The sequence below is a fragment of the Phaethon aethereus genome (genome assembly GCF_964289735.1).
Source record: "Phaethon aethereus genome assembly, chromosome: 21".
Taxonomy (NCBI): Eukaryota; Metazoa; Chordata; class Aves; order Phaethontiformes; family Phaethontidae; genus Phaethon; species Phaethon aethereus.
In genome coordinates this window covers 1,895,028-1,910,286 of record NC_138597.1, presented here as the reverse complement: position 1 = coordinate 1,910,286, position 15,259 = coordinate 1,895,028, and the positions used below count along the sequence as shown (strand labels likewise).

At 49.4% G+C, this 15,259-nt stretch overlaps 1 protein-coding gene across 2 annotated transcripts; it reads right to left on the bottom strand.

The window, feature by feature from the left end:
• Positions 1 to 1,157: 1,157 nt before the first annotated feature.
• SZRD1 (SUZ RNA binding domain containing 1) lies at positions 1,158 to 14,367 on the bottom strand (the record flags this gene model as incomplete). 2 transcript variants are annotated; one of them, XM_082009492.1, is made up of 4 exons in its annotated part: positions 1,158 to 2,465; positions 3,080 to 3,334; positions 4,337 to 4,386; positions 14,302 to 14,367. In XM_082009492.1, the coding sequence occupies 4 exons, from the start codon at positions 14,350 to 14,352 to the stop codon at positions 2,363 to 2,365; spliced, it is 459 nt and encodes a 152-aa protein (XP_081865618.1). In that variant the 3' UTR covers positions 1,158 to 2,362. The 2 variants fall into 2 exon arrangements, with proteins under 2 accessions (XP_081865618.1, XP_081865617.1); XM_082009491.1 differs by having other exon boundaries at positions 3,080 to 3,331; positions 14,302 to 14,352.
• Positions 14,368 to 15,259: the final 892 nt, after the last annotated feature.

Below are 15,259 nucleotides of genomic sequence, written 5' to 3'. Positions count from 1 at the left end.
TATCTTCCCCCTGAGCACTGCCGCTTCCAACCCACCTTGGACCCATCGAGCCTAAAAACGGGGCAAATTTTCCCCTTTTCAGGTAAATACCGGCACAATTACAGCCGAACGCTCCCAGATTTTACCTTCCTGATGAATTTCTAGGCATCTACTGACGCTGGGAGCTTTAAGCTGCCACCAAAACATCCCTCTTGTAGCAGCCCTGCGAGAGATGGGGATAAAGGAGGGGGGGGAAAAAAAAAGTCATTAAAAGTTTAAAGACATTTATTTAAAATACAATTTATAAAACATTTTCTCATTGGCGCAGGTTTTGGGGTGAAAACACACGGTACCGTGTTTATCCTCCACCTTCCCAGGATGAAGGGCTTCCCGCAGGAACGCCGCCGAGCCCTGCCCGCGGGCGGGACGTATCCTGGTCACCGGGACAGAGGAGCCGGGAGATTCGGTGCCGGATATTTCGGTGCCAGAAATGGAGATTTTGGTGCCAGAAGACGCGGCAACTTTAACACTGGCCAGCTACACCAGGAAAAGGCTGAATTTGGGGAGTTTTGGCCATTAATAGCTATTTTTAGCAATAATTAAGGAAAGGCGCGGTGATTGCGGTTATTGCTGATGTCCTTCTCCCCTCCCGCTCCCCGAGGTCTCATCCTGACCACCAGCCTGGGGCGGGGTGGGGAAAGGATAAATACAAGACGGACCCCCCCCAAAAACAGTGCTGGTGGTTGGGGATACCCAGGGTACGTCCGTCCGCCCACCCCCACCTCACCACCATCCTCAGTGCTTTAAGCAGCTTTAATCAGCTAATTAACTCTCTAGCAGATTCTTTTGATACACAGGTAGTTTTATTTTACCGTTGTTTTTTTTAAGCTGTATTTCCATACACTTCTTTTTGTACGGTTGCTTCCCTTCGCATAGAAGACATCAAGATTTGCTCGTTTACCCTTGAGCCTACTGAGCACGAACCAGCAGGGAAGGCTGCACCCGTACAGAATAATCCACCGATAACCAGAAATGGTTTTCTAGGTACCGTCCCCTCCAAGGAGGGCATTTAGTGTTCATCTAATCCCTCGATATTAAGCAGTATTAAGGTAGGTCAGCTTCATCCAGGGGGGAACATCCATGTTCTTGCGGACAACCAGCCTCCCTGTCCTCTTCCCGGGAGCCGGAGGAGGAAAAATCCCTTCCCTGAAGTCTTGCGGGGAGCCAGCTGCCGCCAGGAAGATGAGGGGAAAATCATCCAGACTATCCAAGGCGTTTTTTTTTGCTCCCAACGTCTACAATTTCCAGAGGCGAACGTAGCTCGTACCGTGACCGAGGGATCGGAGCCTTTGCTCCGTCATTAAGCCACTTCGGATTCGGACCCTCGGGACGTTCCGCTCCCCGTCATTATGTCAGCCGCTTGATGAGCGCGAGCTGTACGGAGTGGGGGCTCCTCCCCACATTTATTTCACGGACCAGAGCGGTGCCAGTTATTCTCCTCCTCGCAACGGAGCCCTAATTCTTCGCCGCCTGGCACGCTCTGCCACAAACAGCGGCTGGGCAGCAGGCATTTTCATGGGACCTGTCTACATTCCCTTCTCCCCCCCTCAAAAAAAAAAAAAAAAAAAAAAAAAGAGATGTATTTTAAGCTTTTCCTCAAAGCCAGCAGAAAATAGTAGCCAAGCTTTAACAGGTGCAAGACGTAAACTAGGTCATCGGACTCCGCTGGCTCCCAAGGCCATCGGAAAAGCCAGGTATCCGGGAGTCCAAACAGAGAACAAGAGCTTGCCAAACCCAAGGCATTAAAAAAATCGCAGAAATTCACTGAAACTCCTTTTCGAACCACTTAACTACCTCTCTCAATTAAAACAGTTAAAACCCTTCCCATGCACTCCATTGATCAGATAGACAGAAAACAAACAAGAAAAAAAAAATAAAAGAGATCCTTTGAAACAGAACTTGCTCTTAAAGTGATGAGGACAACATGCGTATCTGGGGAGGCTTCCCACTTTTTGGGTTTGTTTTTTTTTTTTCCTTAAATCCCAGGTTACGAGTACAACAGACATTATTGCTGGCGCTAGCTTCAACCCAAATGGCACACGCACGACTCCCTGCACCCATCTGAGTCCTTTTGAATCCCCTCCCCTCGTCCCCTTTCCTTTTTACAGCCACGTGGGGACAACCTTCCTTGGTTTGCCGGTCACAGTGGGTGGAGAGGGGACGTCACAGTGCGTGGGGTTGAAGGTCACAGTGGGCAGAGCAAAGGGGATCACAGTGCAAATAAACCAGGTAGTTCCCTTTGCTCAAGTCCGTTTGTCCATCCACGGCAACGCCAGCCGTGGCGGCGGACCCTGCCTTCCGCAGCAGCATCTCTCGCCCGCGTTTATCTGCGTTGTTTGAAGCCTTGTGATCCGTCGGGACCCAGGGGTTGCCTAATCACATTATTGGGCTGTCTGGTGTCTTCCGGCTGGGAGATCCTCGGCGGCCTGCGCAAAGAGAAAGGAGATGAGAAGAGGAGGCAACACCACGTAACGCTCGACACCTTCAACAAATACTCCTGCGCCCGCCTCGGTGGGGAGTCGCTGCCACGGGACAATCATTCCTGGGATGGGGAACGCAACCAAAATCAAACTCGACCTTCATCTCTCTCCAAAGAGCAGCCGAAAGCCATGCTGCAAATAAAAGGGCGAGCACGGTGCCTTCAAATAACCTGCACTCGGTTAAGACTGTTTATGCTCTACTCTCCTGCCTGCATGTGGCGGCTCCCTTAAGTCAAAAACCTCAGGAAAGACGAGGATATGTCCGGCCATGATAACTCTGGTTGCCCGCACTGCTCTCCATACCCCCAGCACACTCCTCCAAGGGTCTAAGATAACCTTTTATGGCCTTATCAGGCACTTGCACTTCCCCTAACTCCCATAGATTTGGGGTTTATGGTGCCCTGCTTGCTCACAAAGCACTCCTTTCTCCCTGCTGGCCTCGCTTTACTCTTCAAGGAGCCAGTTCCCCTCCTTCCAACAGGAGGGTGTTTGCAAGGAGCACCCACAGAGATGCCACAGCACAAAAGGCCGCTCTCACCTAAACAAAATGGATCCCTCACCTATCTAGAATGGGTTTCTCCTGCTCTTCTTCGGGGCTCGCGCTGCCCAATATTCGTTTCCTGGCTTCCGCGTACTCTGCCTCCCTCTGCGCCAAGGATTTCACAGGGAAGGCCGGTCTGCTGGCGGAGTTGGGATTGCTAAGCACGCCGTTGGTAGTCGGCCTCTTCAAGATGCGGATCTGCGGGGGAGGACCTGCAGGAAGGCTGTCGTCCTGAATCACGATCGGCACTTTAGGAGGAGATTTTGACTTTCTACTGTTTAAAAGAAAAACATTTGGTTGGTACTTGTTTTCTACGGCAAGCACGTTTTTTCGCTCTGCGTTGTGATTTCCTCCCAGTCAGATGTCATTCCCGTGATTAAGAGGCAGCCTGTAATAATTAAAGACCTCGTTATATTTGTAACCTTAAACTAGAGCAGCAGGCGGGTTTGCAAGAGGTTAGCTCAGGAAGGGACAGAAAACCAGTCCCTGCTGCGTTCAACATCTTTAAACTCAACCAAAGCAAAGGGAAGCGGACACTGAGCAAATGTTTTAGCACTTCTATTCAAAAATATCAGTATAAGCACCTTGATTGCATTCCCTGCAAGGACTTTTAGGGCTCCTCTCAACCAGGATGCCCGGCCTTCCGCTCCAACCCTGCCGTTTCACTTCTCAGAGCCAGCCGTGGCCCCTGTCTCACCCTTTGAATTTTTTTAATGGTCCCTTCTCTGTGTGGAATTTCCAGAGAAGTAACACCATGACTCTTTACGTGGCCTACTACGAATCAAAGGCGGGGGGGACGACAGACCAAATCACCGACAAAAGACTTGTCAGAAGCGATTAGAAATGTTTCTGCTAGAAGACAGTAACACACACACACCCCTGCCCCAATCCAAAGTAAGCAGGAAAAGAAAGTCTTACTGATGCAAGACACGGCAAGCCAATTTAGGGCCATGAGTTGGGATTACCTGACTCACCCATTTCTTCCTTTGAGTGTCTTTTTCTTAAATGGCTTCCCCAAAGCTGTAGCTACATCCAGTCTGGAAGACCCGGCTCTGAAATAAAATCACTCTCAAGAAGCTATCCGCTACCCTGCTATGGATCGAAAGGGCCATCTAGTGGCATGATTACAGAGATTCCCTATTTCTGAACTCAAACCCAGCGCGCTCTGCTCAGTTTGAACCTGCTTCCCCACTGTTCCCGCTCCCCGGGCCTTCGGACGTCCAACGGCACCTCAGGAAAATAAGTTTTTTTTTACCGAACCATGCAGCATCATTACCTTTCCTTCTGTGTGATCTTCAGCTTCTTTTCCAACCGTCTGTCTATTTCCTAGAAAGGAAGGAGATGAAAATAAAAACCTGAAAGCTCGTCTTGGAGATCGGCATTTGAGCCTGTCCGCACGCGCATTTAATTTCAGTCTTTCGTAAGGCGATACTGTAAAGGGGGCAGAGAGAGCGTGCGTCTCCATCTGAGGATGACTTGCAAATCAAGAGGCAGAGAAGAGCAAAGCCACCACATCTATTCTACCGTAGCCATTAGTACACCTACAGCAGGCTGAGGGTTTTGTGTATCGCCGTGAAAGGGCAGCTGCGAGGCGCTCATCTTTCATTTTAAGGACTTCATCTGGCAAAAAAGCTCTATTAAGGGTAAAGAGCCACAGGAATACGCAGCGAGCTATCCCCAGATCCGAGCAGGAACTGGCGCCAAACCTCTCGGGCAGAAGAAGTAGCAGCAGAAGCCAGCCGGGGTGATCCACATCAGTCCATACGCTTGATTTCAGCAGGGCAGCTCAGCCCCAGAGCGTGCAGCCATTCGGAGGACTAGCCGGCAGGTCCGCATTCCTGCTGCTTGCTGCAATAACCCTCCTTCACAAAAAACTCCCTACCCTGCCTGATATGCACCCAAGGACTCGCAGGAGCAGAGCCTTATTGTGCTTCTCCTTCCCTTTGCAACATAGCTGCCGAGTCATCAATCGGCGGAAAGACGTATTAATCATCCCTAAATGCCAACGGAGCGTGGCTGTAAGCATGTCAACTTCTGTCCAAGGCTTGCATCTACCTTAGCAAAGGTGTTTACATTTTGCAATGGGAGCAATTATGCAGGCAAACCTTGCTAAACAGAAAAATAAAGCCGGCTTTCAGCCCCAGTCTCTATTTAGGTAACCTTCCCCAACCTCACCGATAACTTTAGAGCCTCACGACTGCCGATACTAATAAAAGAGCCTTCAAAACAGCGATGTGTTTTATTTAATCATCAATGAAGAGGGAAGAAAAAAAAAACAACTGAGAGCATCCTAGTTTCACCAGCTGATAACTGGCAATACTGAAGGAAATTCCAAGCTTCTGGCAAGACACAGCTGCTCTACTTTTCAGGCTGGTTTGCTTAACTACGCTGAAAGGTCATTGCCACCGGAGCCTACCCCGCTGTCCAAAACCACAGCAGGCGCAGCCGGGTAAAGAAACTGGTTTGCACGGCAATTCCCTGATGCCCCAGTAAGCAAGGAATGAACGCAAGTCGCTACGAGGTGCCAAACCATGGTGTTTGCTCTTGGTCACGCAGCTACACAGGCCAATAGCCCACAGGAGCCTTCATCTAGAAGGGAATAGTTATAAACCATTTTGGGATGACAAACGGTGGGTGGGAGGTTGAATTTTCTACCGAACTCCGTACTGGGAGGCGAGGGGTGATTTGTAAGGACAAAACCAGCCAGCGGCTTGATGTGGCATTGAGCTGAAGGCCAGGTCACAGCTAGAACTGAGGGCAAACACACCTGCAGTTTCCATCAAGGGGACTGGGAGGAAAATCCCATCCCAATGCTGCTCAGGACGACGGAGAAAATGTCCATCAGCTGCCTGCAGAGGCGGAAGAACGGCTGTCTGGGAACAGGCAGCAGGGAAACGGATATCCCGACAAGGATGAAGACGTTGTAGAGCGGCTGGCAGCAAACAATGAAAGTCCAATCAAGAGGAAGGGGTTAGCTCATCTGCCTGCACCACACCAGAAGAGGTTATATCCAGCTATAGAAGATTTTTTTAAAAGACTTTTTCAAACTCAAATAGTTAACTGCACCTCCCCAGGGCCTTCTGGAAGTGGTGGACTGGAAGGAAGCTTCCTTAAATATCCCTTATTAAATACTTCAGCGCGTGGGGGGAGAGACAACAGGAAGGTGGGGTAGAGAAGGGAGGAAAGCACGCTCAAGAGCATCTCAGCTGATTTTGCTTAGTGTTCAGGGCTACACAGCAACTACAAAGCCACCTGCGAGTCAGAACCACAACATTCAACCACTCAACCAGGGCAGACAAGCTCAACAGCCCACGGCAAGGACCGTGGGGCACAAAAGTATGACGAGCCACACAGTAGCCAACGAGGAAGTCTCTGATCTGCTCTCCCCTGTCTCCTTCCTGGCAGAGGAGAGATGGCTTTGACAAAAGTCACATTTCTCCATTCCTGGTGGCTTTGCAGGTCAGTCCTGGGGCTAAAGTCGCGGTCCGTACATCGGACTACGAGATCCTGTAATTGCAAAGCGTCAGTTCAACCTCAGCATCTGAAAAACAGTCTGATTAATGCAACTGTCACACCGACCACGGCTAGACAGCTCTTCACGCCCTCACACATGCCGGACTTCCTCTGACTGCATCGTCTGACACCAGAACCTGCAGCTTCCCCTACCAGAAAAAAACAAAACAAAACAGCTCTTTAATTTGCTCAAGACATACAAGCTCACTCAAAGGACTCCTTCAAACCCTGCCTCATGACTCCCATCCCCAAACGAGCACTTTACAGTCTCAGTTTCACTCCTCCCTCCTCCTGTGTAGAGCACTCCTTGCAAAATACTCGATGTTTTTGCCTCTCATCCCTCCATAATTGCCAGCAGTCGCTAAGTGAACGCGTGCGGTCCTGGTTCATAAGCCGCCGCACATGGGCTCGACAGTTCCTCCGTGCCTGGGAAGCACCTTACCAAGGGGCAAAGTAACCGACAGCTAAAACATCCTCTAAATTATAACATCAGCGGCTGTTAGAACCACTATGTACTCTCCAAAACAAGAGGTGTCCTCCACACGTAGAAATCCTGGCAGAATAATATAAAACAAACATCCCCACCAAATATACGCCTATCACTCTCACCCCATCCAAAAACTGTTAATCTTACACAATCCTCATAATTCCCGGTGCTGCTGAGGGGATTCCAGCTGCCTCCAGATAGTCACTGAACTCTTGGGTAGAGAAAGTCTTCCTTTGCGTTCAAAGTGGATGGCTAGCATAAAAAAGCAGCTCCTCGCCTCACACACACCTTTTGATGTGTTAGAAGTTGTGTTTTCTTTTAATGGCAGGGATTGATCTCTTTTTTTCTCACAAAAAGTCACAGCACTGCAAAGTCTTGGTGTTTAATACTAGTATGTTTGGAATTGTAGGTCTGGAGGCATTCAAATGGGGAGAGGATTGGCAGTTCAAATGGGCAGCCCTTAATCACCCTGCAAAAACAAACCCAAGACACCAGCAGCCTCACAGAGCTCGCAGTTTGCGACGGGGAAATCGCACTGCATGAATTTACAAACTCAAGAAGCAAAAACACCTTGACATGCCTTATTTTTAATTAAAAACAAAAAAAATATCCCTGCCGCTGCTCTGCACAGTTCGTCTGCTGACGTCATTACCTTTCCACTGCTATGTCACATTGTCACCGAGCTGTGTGGGTAACGAGATAAAATTAGGAACTGACTTACAGGGCAAGTGCCAGAAGCACTACAACAACCCAAAGGCACGAGCTCACAGGAGAGGCAATTAAACTTGGCATTCGAGGACATCACGCTGCACGTACCCAGTAGCTGGACAGGTCACACCATACAAAAACCAGTTATTAATCTTCTCAGGAGGCTCTCCTAGCTTTCATTTCCCAAACAAACTTATTTATATAACCAAAGACTAAGCCTCATTTAGACCCCCATTCAAAACACCCTCCCCAAAGATCACTATTTTTAGTGCTATTATGTTCAGGCACTAAAAAGGACCCAAACAAACAGCACGAAGAAGACACTGTTCTTTGACATTTAAGCCGCATTTGTAGACGAGGACGTAATGGAAACTGAACTCCGGCCCCATCACAGCCATCCTTTCTACCCTTTAACCCTGAGAAAAATAGAAATGCATAAAAGGATCAATAAAACACCTCTTGGAAAGCAGTTAAGACACAAAGACACAAACCCACTGCTGAGATCCAACACTCCTACGGTCTGTCATCTTAAATAAGAGCCCCACCAATATAGCTGATGATTTTGCGATGTTACTGGCGAGTTGGAGATGGATGCTGGCCCCCGACACCCCAGAAACGTGTCCCCAGGGATGCGTCTATGGAGATCGACTCCTACGGATCACCGTTTCACATGGGATCTAGGCACATTCCCTAACAAACCCTGCTCTCCAGCGTACTGCAAAGCAGAGAGAGAGGCCCCGAGTCAGCCCTAGCTGTTGTCTAAAGAACTTCGTTGGGAGAACTGTAATGCGTCGGACACGTATAAAGAATTATCCTGCACATCGTTGCCAGGAAAGACTCTCTAAATAGACTAAATAACAGCAGCTCCAACCTCTGCTGATACAGGGGAAAGGAATAACAAGATAACTGCTGGCTATTTTTTATTTGAATTTAGTGAGTAACCATAACTGAGTGTTTGAGGGAAGGCAGAGACTTGCGTTTCCTATAAATCACTTATGCTAGGAGGATATTTCCCCCCTCTACCTCAAAAATTAGGTTACTTTGCAGAAATCGAGAGGAGATACCTACCAGCCCTCCTGCCAGAGCACAGGCTAGTCACCAATAAACTCTTGCTCTTCTAGAACTTTCATAACATTTCAAATATGCAGCTCTAGAAAACCATTAACCACATTGTTTGATGTATTTACTGGAGATTACTCCCAAAGACAACCCTCTACCCTTGCTCACTCAGATGATGTGTAAGATCAAGCCCAGAAAGAGGGAATTTAGGCTAGAGTTGCATCCTGGCATGCCAACGCTAAAAACAAAGCCTCCTCTACTTATTAAAAGCACCATCAGATACTCTAGCACTTTCTAAAGGACAGGAGATAAACTTCAAGGCCTGGTTAATGTTCTCTTCTTTAGGAAAATAAATAGGTTGAACATCTGAGGTTACCAAAGCTGCACATACCTGACTCACTGCTTCACTGAAAACACTGTCAAATAAGAGCAGAGGCAGATAATCCTAAACTATCTCCAAGATGACTCCTCATTAGCTATCTATTTCTTTCCTCTGAAGATAAATTAATCTTCTATTAATTACTGGAACATTCCAATTCCTGAGGCTATTGGGAATCAGACTGCTCCATTAATTAATTCTCCAAGTTACTCTGCTTACGTTAAACCCTGACAGTGGACCGTACCCAAGAAAGCCGCTGATGCTTTTAAGCTGCGCTGGTGTTTACATCTTCCATAGGTAGATAACGCTTGTCAGCAGCTAGGATATTGAAAAACAAGACATGAGAGTATTTTGGGAATAAGCCTGGCAGGCGCCACACGGTATTCCCAGCACGGACATGTTATGGGCGGGGGAAAGCATTTGGGAAGGCTGCAGGTCCTTCTCCCTCCCCACCCTTTGCACCTCCTGCAGTGGGCAGGTCACACAGACACTTCTCGGAGATCCAGATCAGAGATATATTTACACCCTTTATCAATCTAGGAAAAAAAAATAGAGAGAGAGGCTAAAACCTAGCAAACCCCCTCCGCATGCTATTTTGCAAAGGCAGTGGAACATCCCTTAATCCAGAGGATCACCTTTTGCTTTCTGCACCCACGTCCCCACACGGGGTCAATCAGCAAGGTCTGTGAGAGCAGGTACGAAAAGGAGCCTGCTCCTGAGTGGCCCTGCCCGGGACTCACAGCAACATCCCAAAACCGATATACCTTAATACCATGAAGTGAGTCTGTTCATTCCTAACCCACAAACATTACTTTTCTCATCACACAAACTGCCTCTGCCTAAGCAATGCTGAGTGGCAGGAACAGAAGCTTTTGTTTCCCAGCTTCAAGATTTTTTTTTTTTTTTTGACCAAACACCTAAAGCAAATAGCAAAAGTTTTACAAAAATCATTTTGATCTGTGAAGTCAAAACCCATCCTCACAGCCTTGACATCAAAAATCAGCAGTTATCCTCACGGGTTTCGTCCAGGGTACAGCTCCTGCACACCAAAACTCTGTTAATTTGTTCTAACACACAAGTAGTTAGCGTTACACTCCAAAATACCTCCCTTTTGACTTCTCTGTACTTTGATGATATTTAGCAACTCAAAGCAATACTAGTCAAAACTTTTATAACCAGTGGACGCACTGCCTTCGCTGGAGGCTGAAATCCAAGGTGGGCAGCCCTCTCTGCCACTCGCACGTCAACCAATTTACAAACGATAGAAATGAGGGGTTTTTTTTGCAAACCTCAAGGGAACAGTCCTCACCAAGCGCCGCGACGCAAGCAGGTGACAATCCCCGTCCCCACACAGGAGGGACAAAGTTCAGTCGCGCACATTTGGTTGCTCACATCCTCCCCAAGCGGCCGGTAATCAGATGATTGGAGGGCGGTTTTCTTTTTCTGGCGGCGATCGGTGAAGCAAGGCGCAGTCTAACCGAGGGACCTAGACTCTGGACTGTGGCAGGGTTAAGTTTTAAGCACCAGCAGGGAGGTTGTAGGCAGCAGCTGGGAGCTAACTGCCCTGCAGACTGTCCATCAGCAAACTGAAGTGGGGAAAAAAACCCAACACCAAAACACACCAGGAGACCTCTTCTTTTTGTTTGGTTGGTGTTTTTTTTTAAACTATTTTGGGTTGCCAGACTAACATTTTATCCACATGGATCCTGACTGGAAATAAGTTACTAATTAAGACGACACTGATCCTCTCCAATTCTAGTTAGTGAAGGAATAAACAATCAACCCAGCGGAATAGTGTCAAGTCAGGGCTGAGGATTACCTGTGACCCTGGACATGGGGCTTCCACTCAAGATTTGGAACGCAGCTTCCCACCTGCCATTTAATTACTAGTTTAACCAGGTAATTAGACTTGGGTGTCACAAACAGACCTCTCATTTGTGATTTCCCTCTTCACTGAAGCCAGCTAGGCCACGCAAAAGCAAAATGAGCCATTCATTGTCATCTTCATTCTTACTAACCCAGACCGGGTCTTTGAAGCCCAGCGCTTCAATCCTTACTTGTAACTCAGACAATTCATCAGTTATTCACGCACTGGTTTTCCATCAGTAACTCACAGACAAGCAAAACCCTCCCCATTTCAGAAGCATTTCAAATATCTAATTAGATAGCAATTAGACAACACAGATCTAGAGGCCCCACGGAGTTCTGCTGCACCAGAACTACTCCTGGGGCAGGTGAAGCTGCCGGAGCAGAGGGCATCTGCCTGGCATATGGTCGCTCGGGGAGGTGGCACATACCCAGGGAGCTGCTCCTTTTTCTGGCAAGCACTGGGTAATTCTGATGACACAGAAAACTAAAAGACAAACAGAAACCATGTTAAAGATGCCCAAAAATGCTTGAGGATCTGTTTTACAGCTACTTGATTGACCAAACCGAAGCAGAAGATCTGTGTCAGGTTTTGAGGGGTTTTCCCCTCAACCTGCTAAGATTTTAGTGCTGCCTGTTTTGGAAGGCAGGTCTGCAAGAGATAAATGAGGTGATGTGGTAACTTGGAGGCCACGGCATCTCTGGTCAGCCCAAAACTGCCTCTTGCTGAGAGCTACCTTCAAGACCCTAGAAGTTTGCAGCCTAACGCCAAAAACTACACACACACAAGAGGACCAGCACTGAAACTTTAATGTCCTTTCTGTCCTAACAAACACCCTCTGGGTAGAATATTGAAAAATTACACACCGAGAAGCAGGGAACGTACCCCAAAAGCCCACCATGGGTCTCCTGCTACATCTCTACTGTTCCCTCAAAGAGGTGCTGAAGGGCCTTAAAAAAAACCCCAACAACTCGAGTTCTCAACTGTGTAAAGTATTAGGAGAAGAGTACATGTTTAAAGCTGCTCCTTGCTGTCTCTTATGTTTTATTGCATATTCCTCTTGAGTACTGACCACGACTGCCACGTCTTGCACCTTTACGTTGGGATCTGTCTTGTGCCGCCTCAGGCCCATGTCAAATAAGATAAAAGTGAAAGAACAACATAAAGGAAATTCCTTAAGACAAAAAAAACCCCACCAGGCAAACAAAAAAATCCTGCATGCGATGACAGGACCAGGCCAGCTCACGCACTTCTCCTGGGCACGATTTTTCCTCCTCACACCTTCAACAGAAGGCCCATTTCGTTTGGGCACTTCCCAAGCTGCCCTGCCTGACAACTGCAGCAGGGTTTCAGGCACAGAGAACAGCACGTGCACCCAAAATCTCTTTCAACTGCTAACAAGACAGTCAGTCACGGTGCCTGCTCTACAGCAGAGCCTCTTCCTGCCCTCTCTTCCTCTTTTCTCAATCTACCTACACCTCCGGTGGCTTTGATTTCTGTAAGCAGCACAAAGCCTGCAGTCCCCGACTGCACCGGCATCTGTTCAGACCACAAAAAAGGAGGTTGGGCTCTCCTTTGCTCCATCCTGCTTAGTTTTTTTGCTTCCTGCGGCCACCAGCAGCAGCAGAGGGTCTCCTTCCTGCCGGGCAAGGTTTGAAAATGACCTAAGGCACGACAGATGCCAGAAGGCAGCTCCTGTCTCTTCTCTTACGTAAGAAGAGCTCCTGCCGCAAACAGCTCGCTTTTCTTGTTGCTCCAACTGCTTTTGCAGACATCCAAAACCCCGACAACTGCAAAAGCAGCTGCAAGAATGACAGCGGCTCCTTCAGAAACCTCTCTGCTCAACAGCACAAGCACCGAGTTTATGAGCACAAATTCTCAGCAGTTTGGACTGGAGAAGGACGTGAGAAAGGACAGGTGATGGTATTTTTCTCCTTCTAAGGGCTTTAAAAGAACACCTACAAGGTACAAGCTGAGAGGACAAAAGAGGAAAGACAACTGACGGCTGGGATTTGAGCAGCCCTACAATTTTAAACCATTACTCAAGGCCACAGTTATCATCAGCTCCCGAGACATAAGCTATGTCCCTTCATGGAACGATTTAACGAGCGCCGGAATTAACTCCGGCGCAAGGCTTCCTATGATTGCAGTCTCATGGCATTGGCAAGAGGAGAGGGCGAGTGCTTTGCTTACGCTGCCAGCCTGCCATTGGCATCTCTCATGCCGCTTGGCGAGGGCATTGAGTTACAAGCTCTATTTTGCTACCCTCTTTCTGGCCAGCCGTAACCCAATCTCCTGCCCAGAATCAAATTCGGCCTCCTCACCAAGTCATTGTTTCAAAGTCCTTCTGCCCTCTGATCATTAATGAGCCCAATGAATTTATTAAAACAGGAGTTCGCCTGGCAGAGACGGTCTCCTTTCTCTCATCGCGCTGTTGTGAATACCCCACAGATCAGCCGCCCACACTCCTGCTAAAATAATGATTTTATTTTGCAAGCGCGACCCACAGAAGTGCTTCAGAGTCTGTCAGCATGACAGACGTGATGAAAACTTCAGCTATTGAGCCAGCTATTAAAAGCAGGCGAGAACTTCAGCTACAACGCTGGAAGCTGCACTAGGCCGTACTAAGGCTCCCCCCGTTTTGTCCTAACGAAGCTGCACATTCATCTCGAGGGAGAGGGAGAAAGGGCTTTTGATGTGAACCCCCAGTTCCCCCGCTACATCCCGCGAGACGCAGCCCACCCACCTCTCCCCAGAGGCCCTGCGTGGGCTAATGTGACAGCAGGGAGGCACGTTTTGCCAGAACACCTCAGCAGAGGGAGCAAGCCACCCGCCAGCTCCCCAGCACCTACCACATGCTCGCCGGCAGCAGGAGCTTTGTTCCCGGCTCGGCTACGACCCGCACTGACCACCCGCTGCCGCCCTGCCCGCAGCCCCACAAGGCCGGGGAGGGAGAGGGGTGAGTATGGAGACCAGTACAGCACGGTGGCGGAAGGACGGGAAGGGAGAGGCTCCCTACGGCAGCCCCGGCACCGGAGGATGGAGAGGAGGCAAGCAAGAGGGGTTGGGGTTGAGCTGCAGCCCCCCCGCCCCGAGCGACGCCGCGGTCCCTTTAAGAGGCCTAGCAGGCGCACCAGACCGGCCGCACCCCACCACCTCAAGCGCCGCCGAGCCTCCTCCCTCTCGCTCCCCCCGCCCGCCCGCGCCGCCCCAAGCAGCCGCCCTCACCCCGCTGTCGGCCGCCTCCTCCCAGCTCTCGGCGACCTCCTCATCTTCCATTTTAATTCCCCTCCGCCGCCGCCGCCAGCCCGCGCCCCACGCATGCGCGCGCCTGCACCCCCACCGCCTACCGGCCTGCGCCCGACGCGCCTGCGCACGGCAGGGAAAGGGCGGGCGGCGTGGAGGGAGAACGCATGCGCCGCGGGCCGCTTGCAGGCGGCCACGTGCGGCGGGGTGCGCACGCGGCGGAGGCCGGGACGCAGCGCGCCCGCGCCCCCTGGCGGACGGGAGGACCGGCCAAAGAGACGCGGTGGGGGCACACACGCGTGTGTGGTACTTTCACACTCAATTTGCACACTCACACCCCACGGAGCCAACAGCACGCGCCAAGCCACAGCAGCGCATAAAAGGCGTCAGCAGCACATAGGGTTCCCCGCTCAAACTGCTTGGTGGTTTTGGGGTGTTTTTCCTGAATTTAGGGGTTATTGGCCAAAGCTGCCACCCCAGTTTTAGTAAATTTTGTCCATTAACCCAACTGCTCGCTGCAGCGTCCCTCCTGCAGGCATCGAGGTGTCTGTGTGTCCTTCCATCACCCTTACTTAGATCCCTTTTCATCTAAGCCCTCAGCTACTGTTCAATCTCTTATGGGGCAGGAGGGACCAGTGTAGCTGTAACCTTTACAAAACTAGATTTCCCCAAAATAAAACTAATTTATTAGGTTTATCTCATCTGTAGACAGGTTATTCATCACAACAATGTATTACTCTGGGTTTTGAATGATACAAAGATACCTGGGCTGTGGGTTGCATTTAATTTTCCTCGCTGCAAAATTAAATGCCCCTTCCAGCATCCTAAAAAATCAAATGTTCCAACACTAAGTTACAGAAACTTCCCTTAAATATTTAAACTTTCCCCCAAACACGCCGTCCAAGAGCTGCAGCTTGCCGGCAGATGGCGAGCGGCTTCT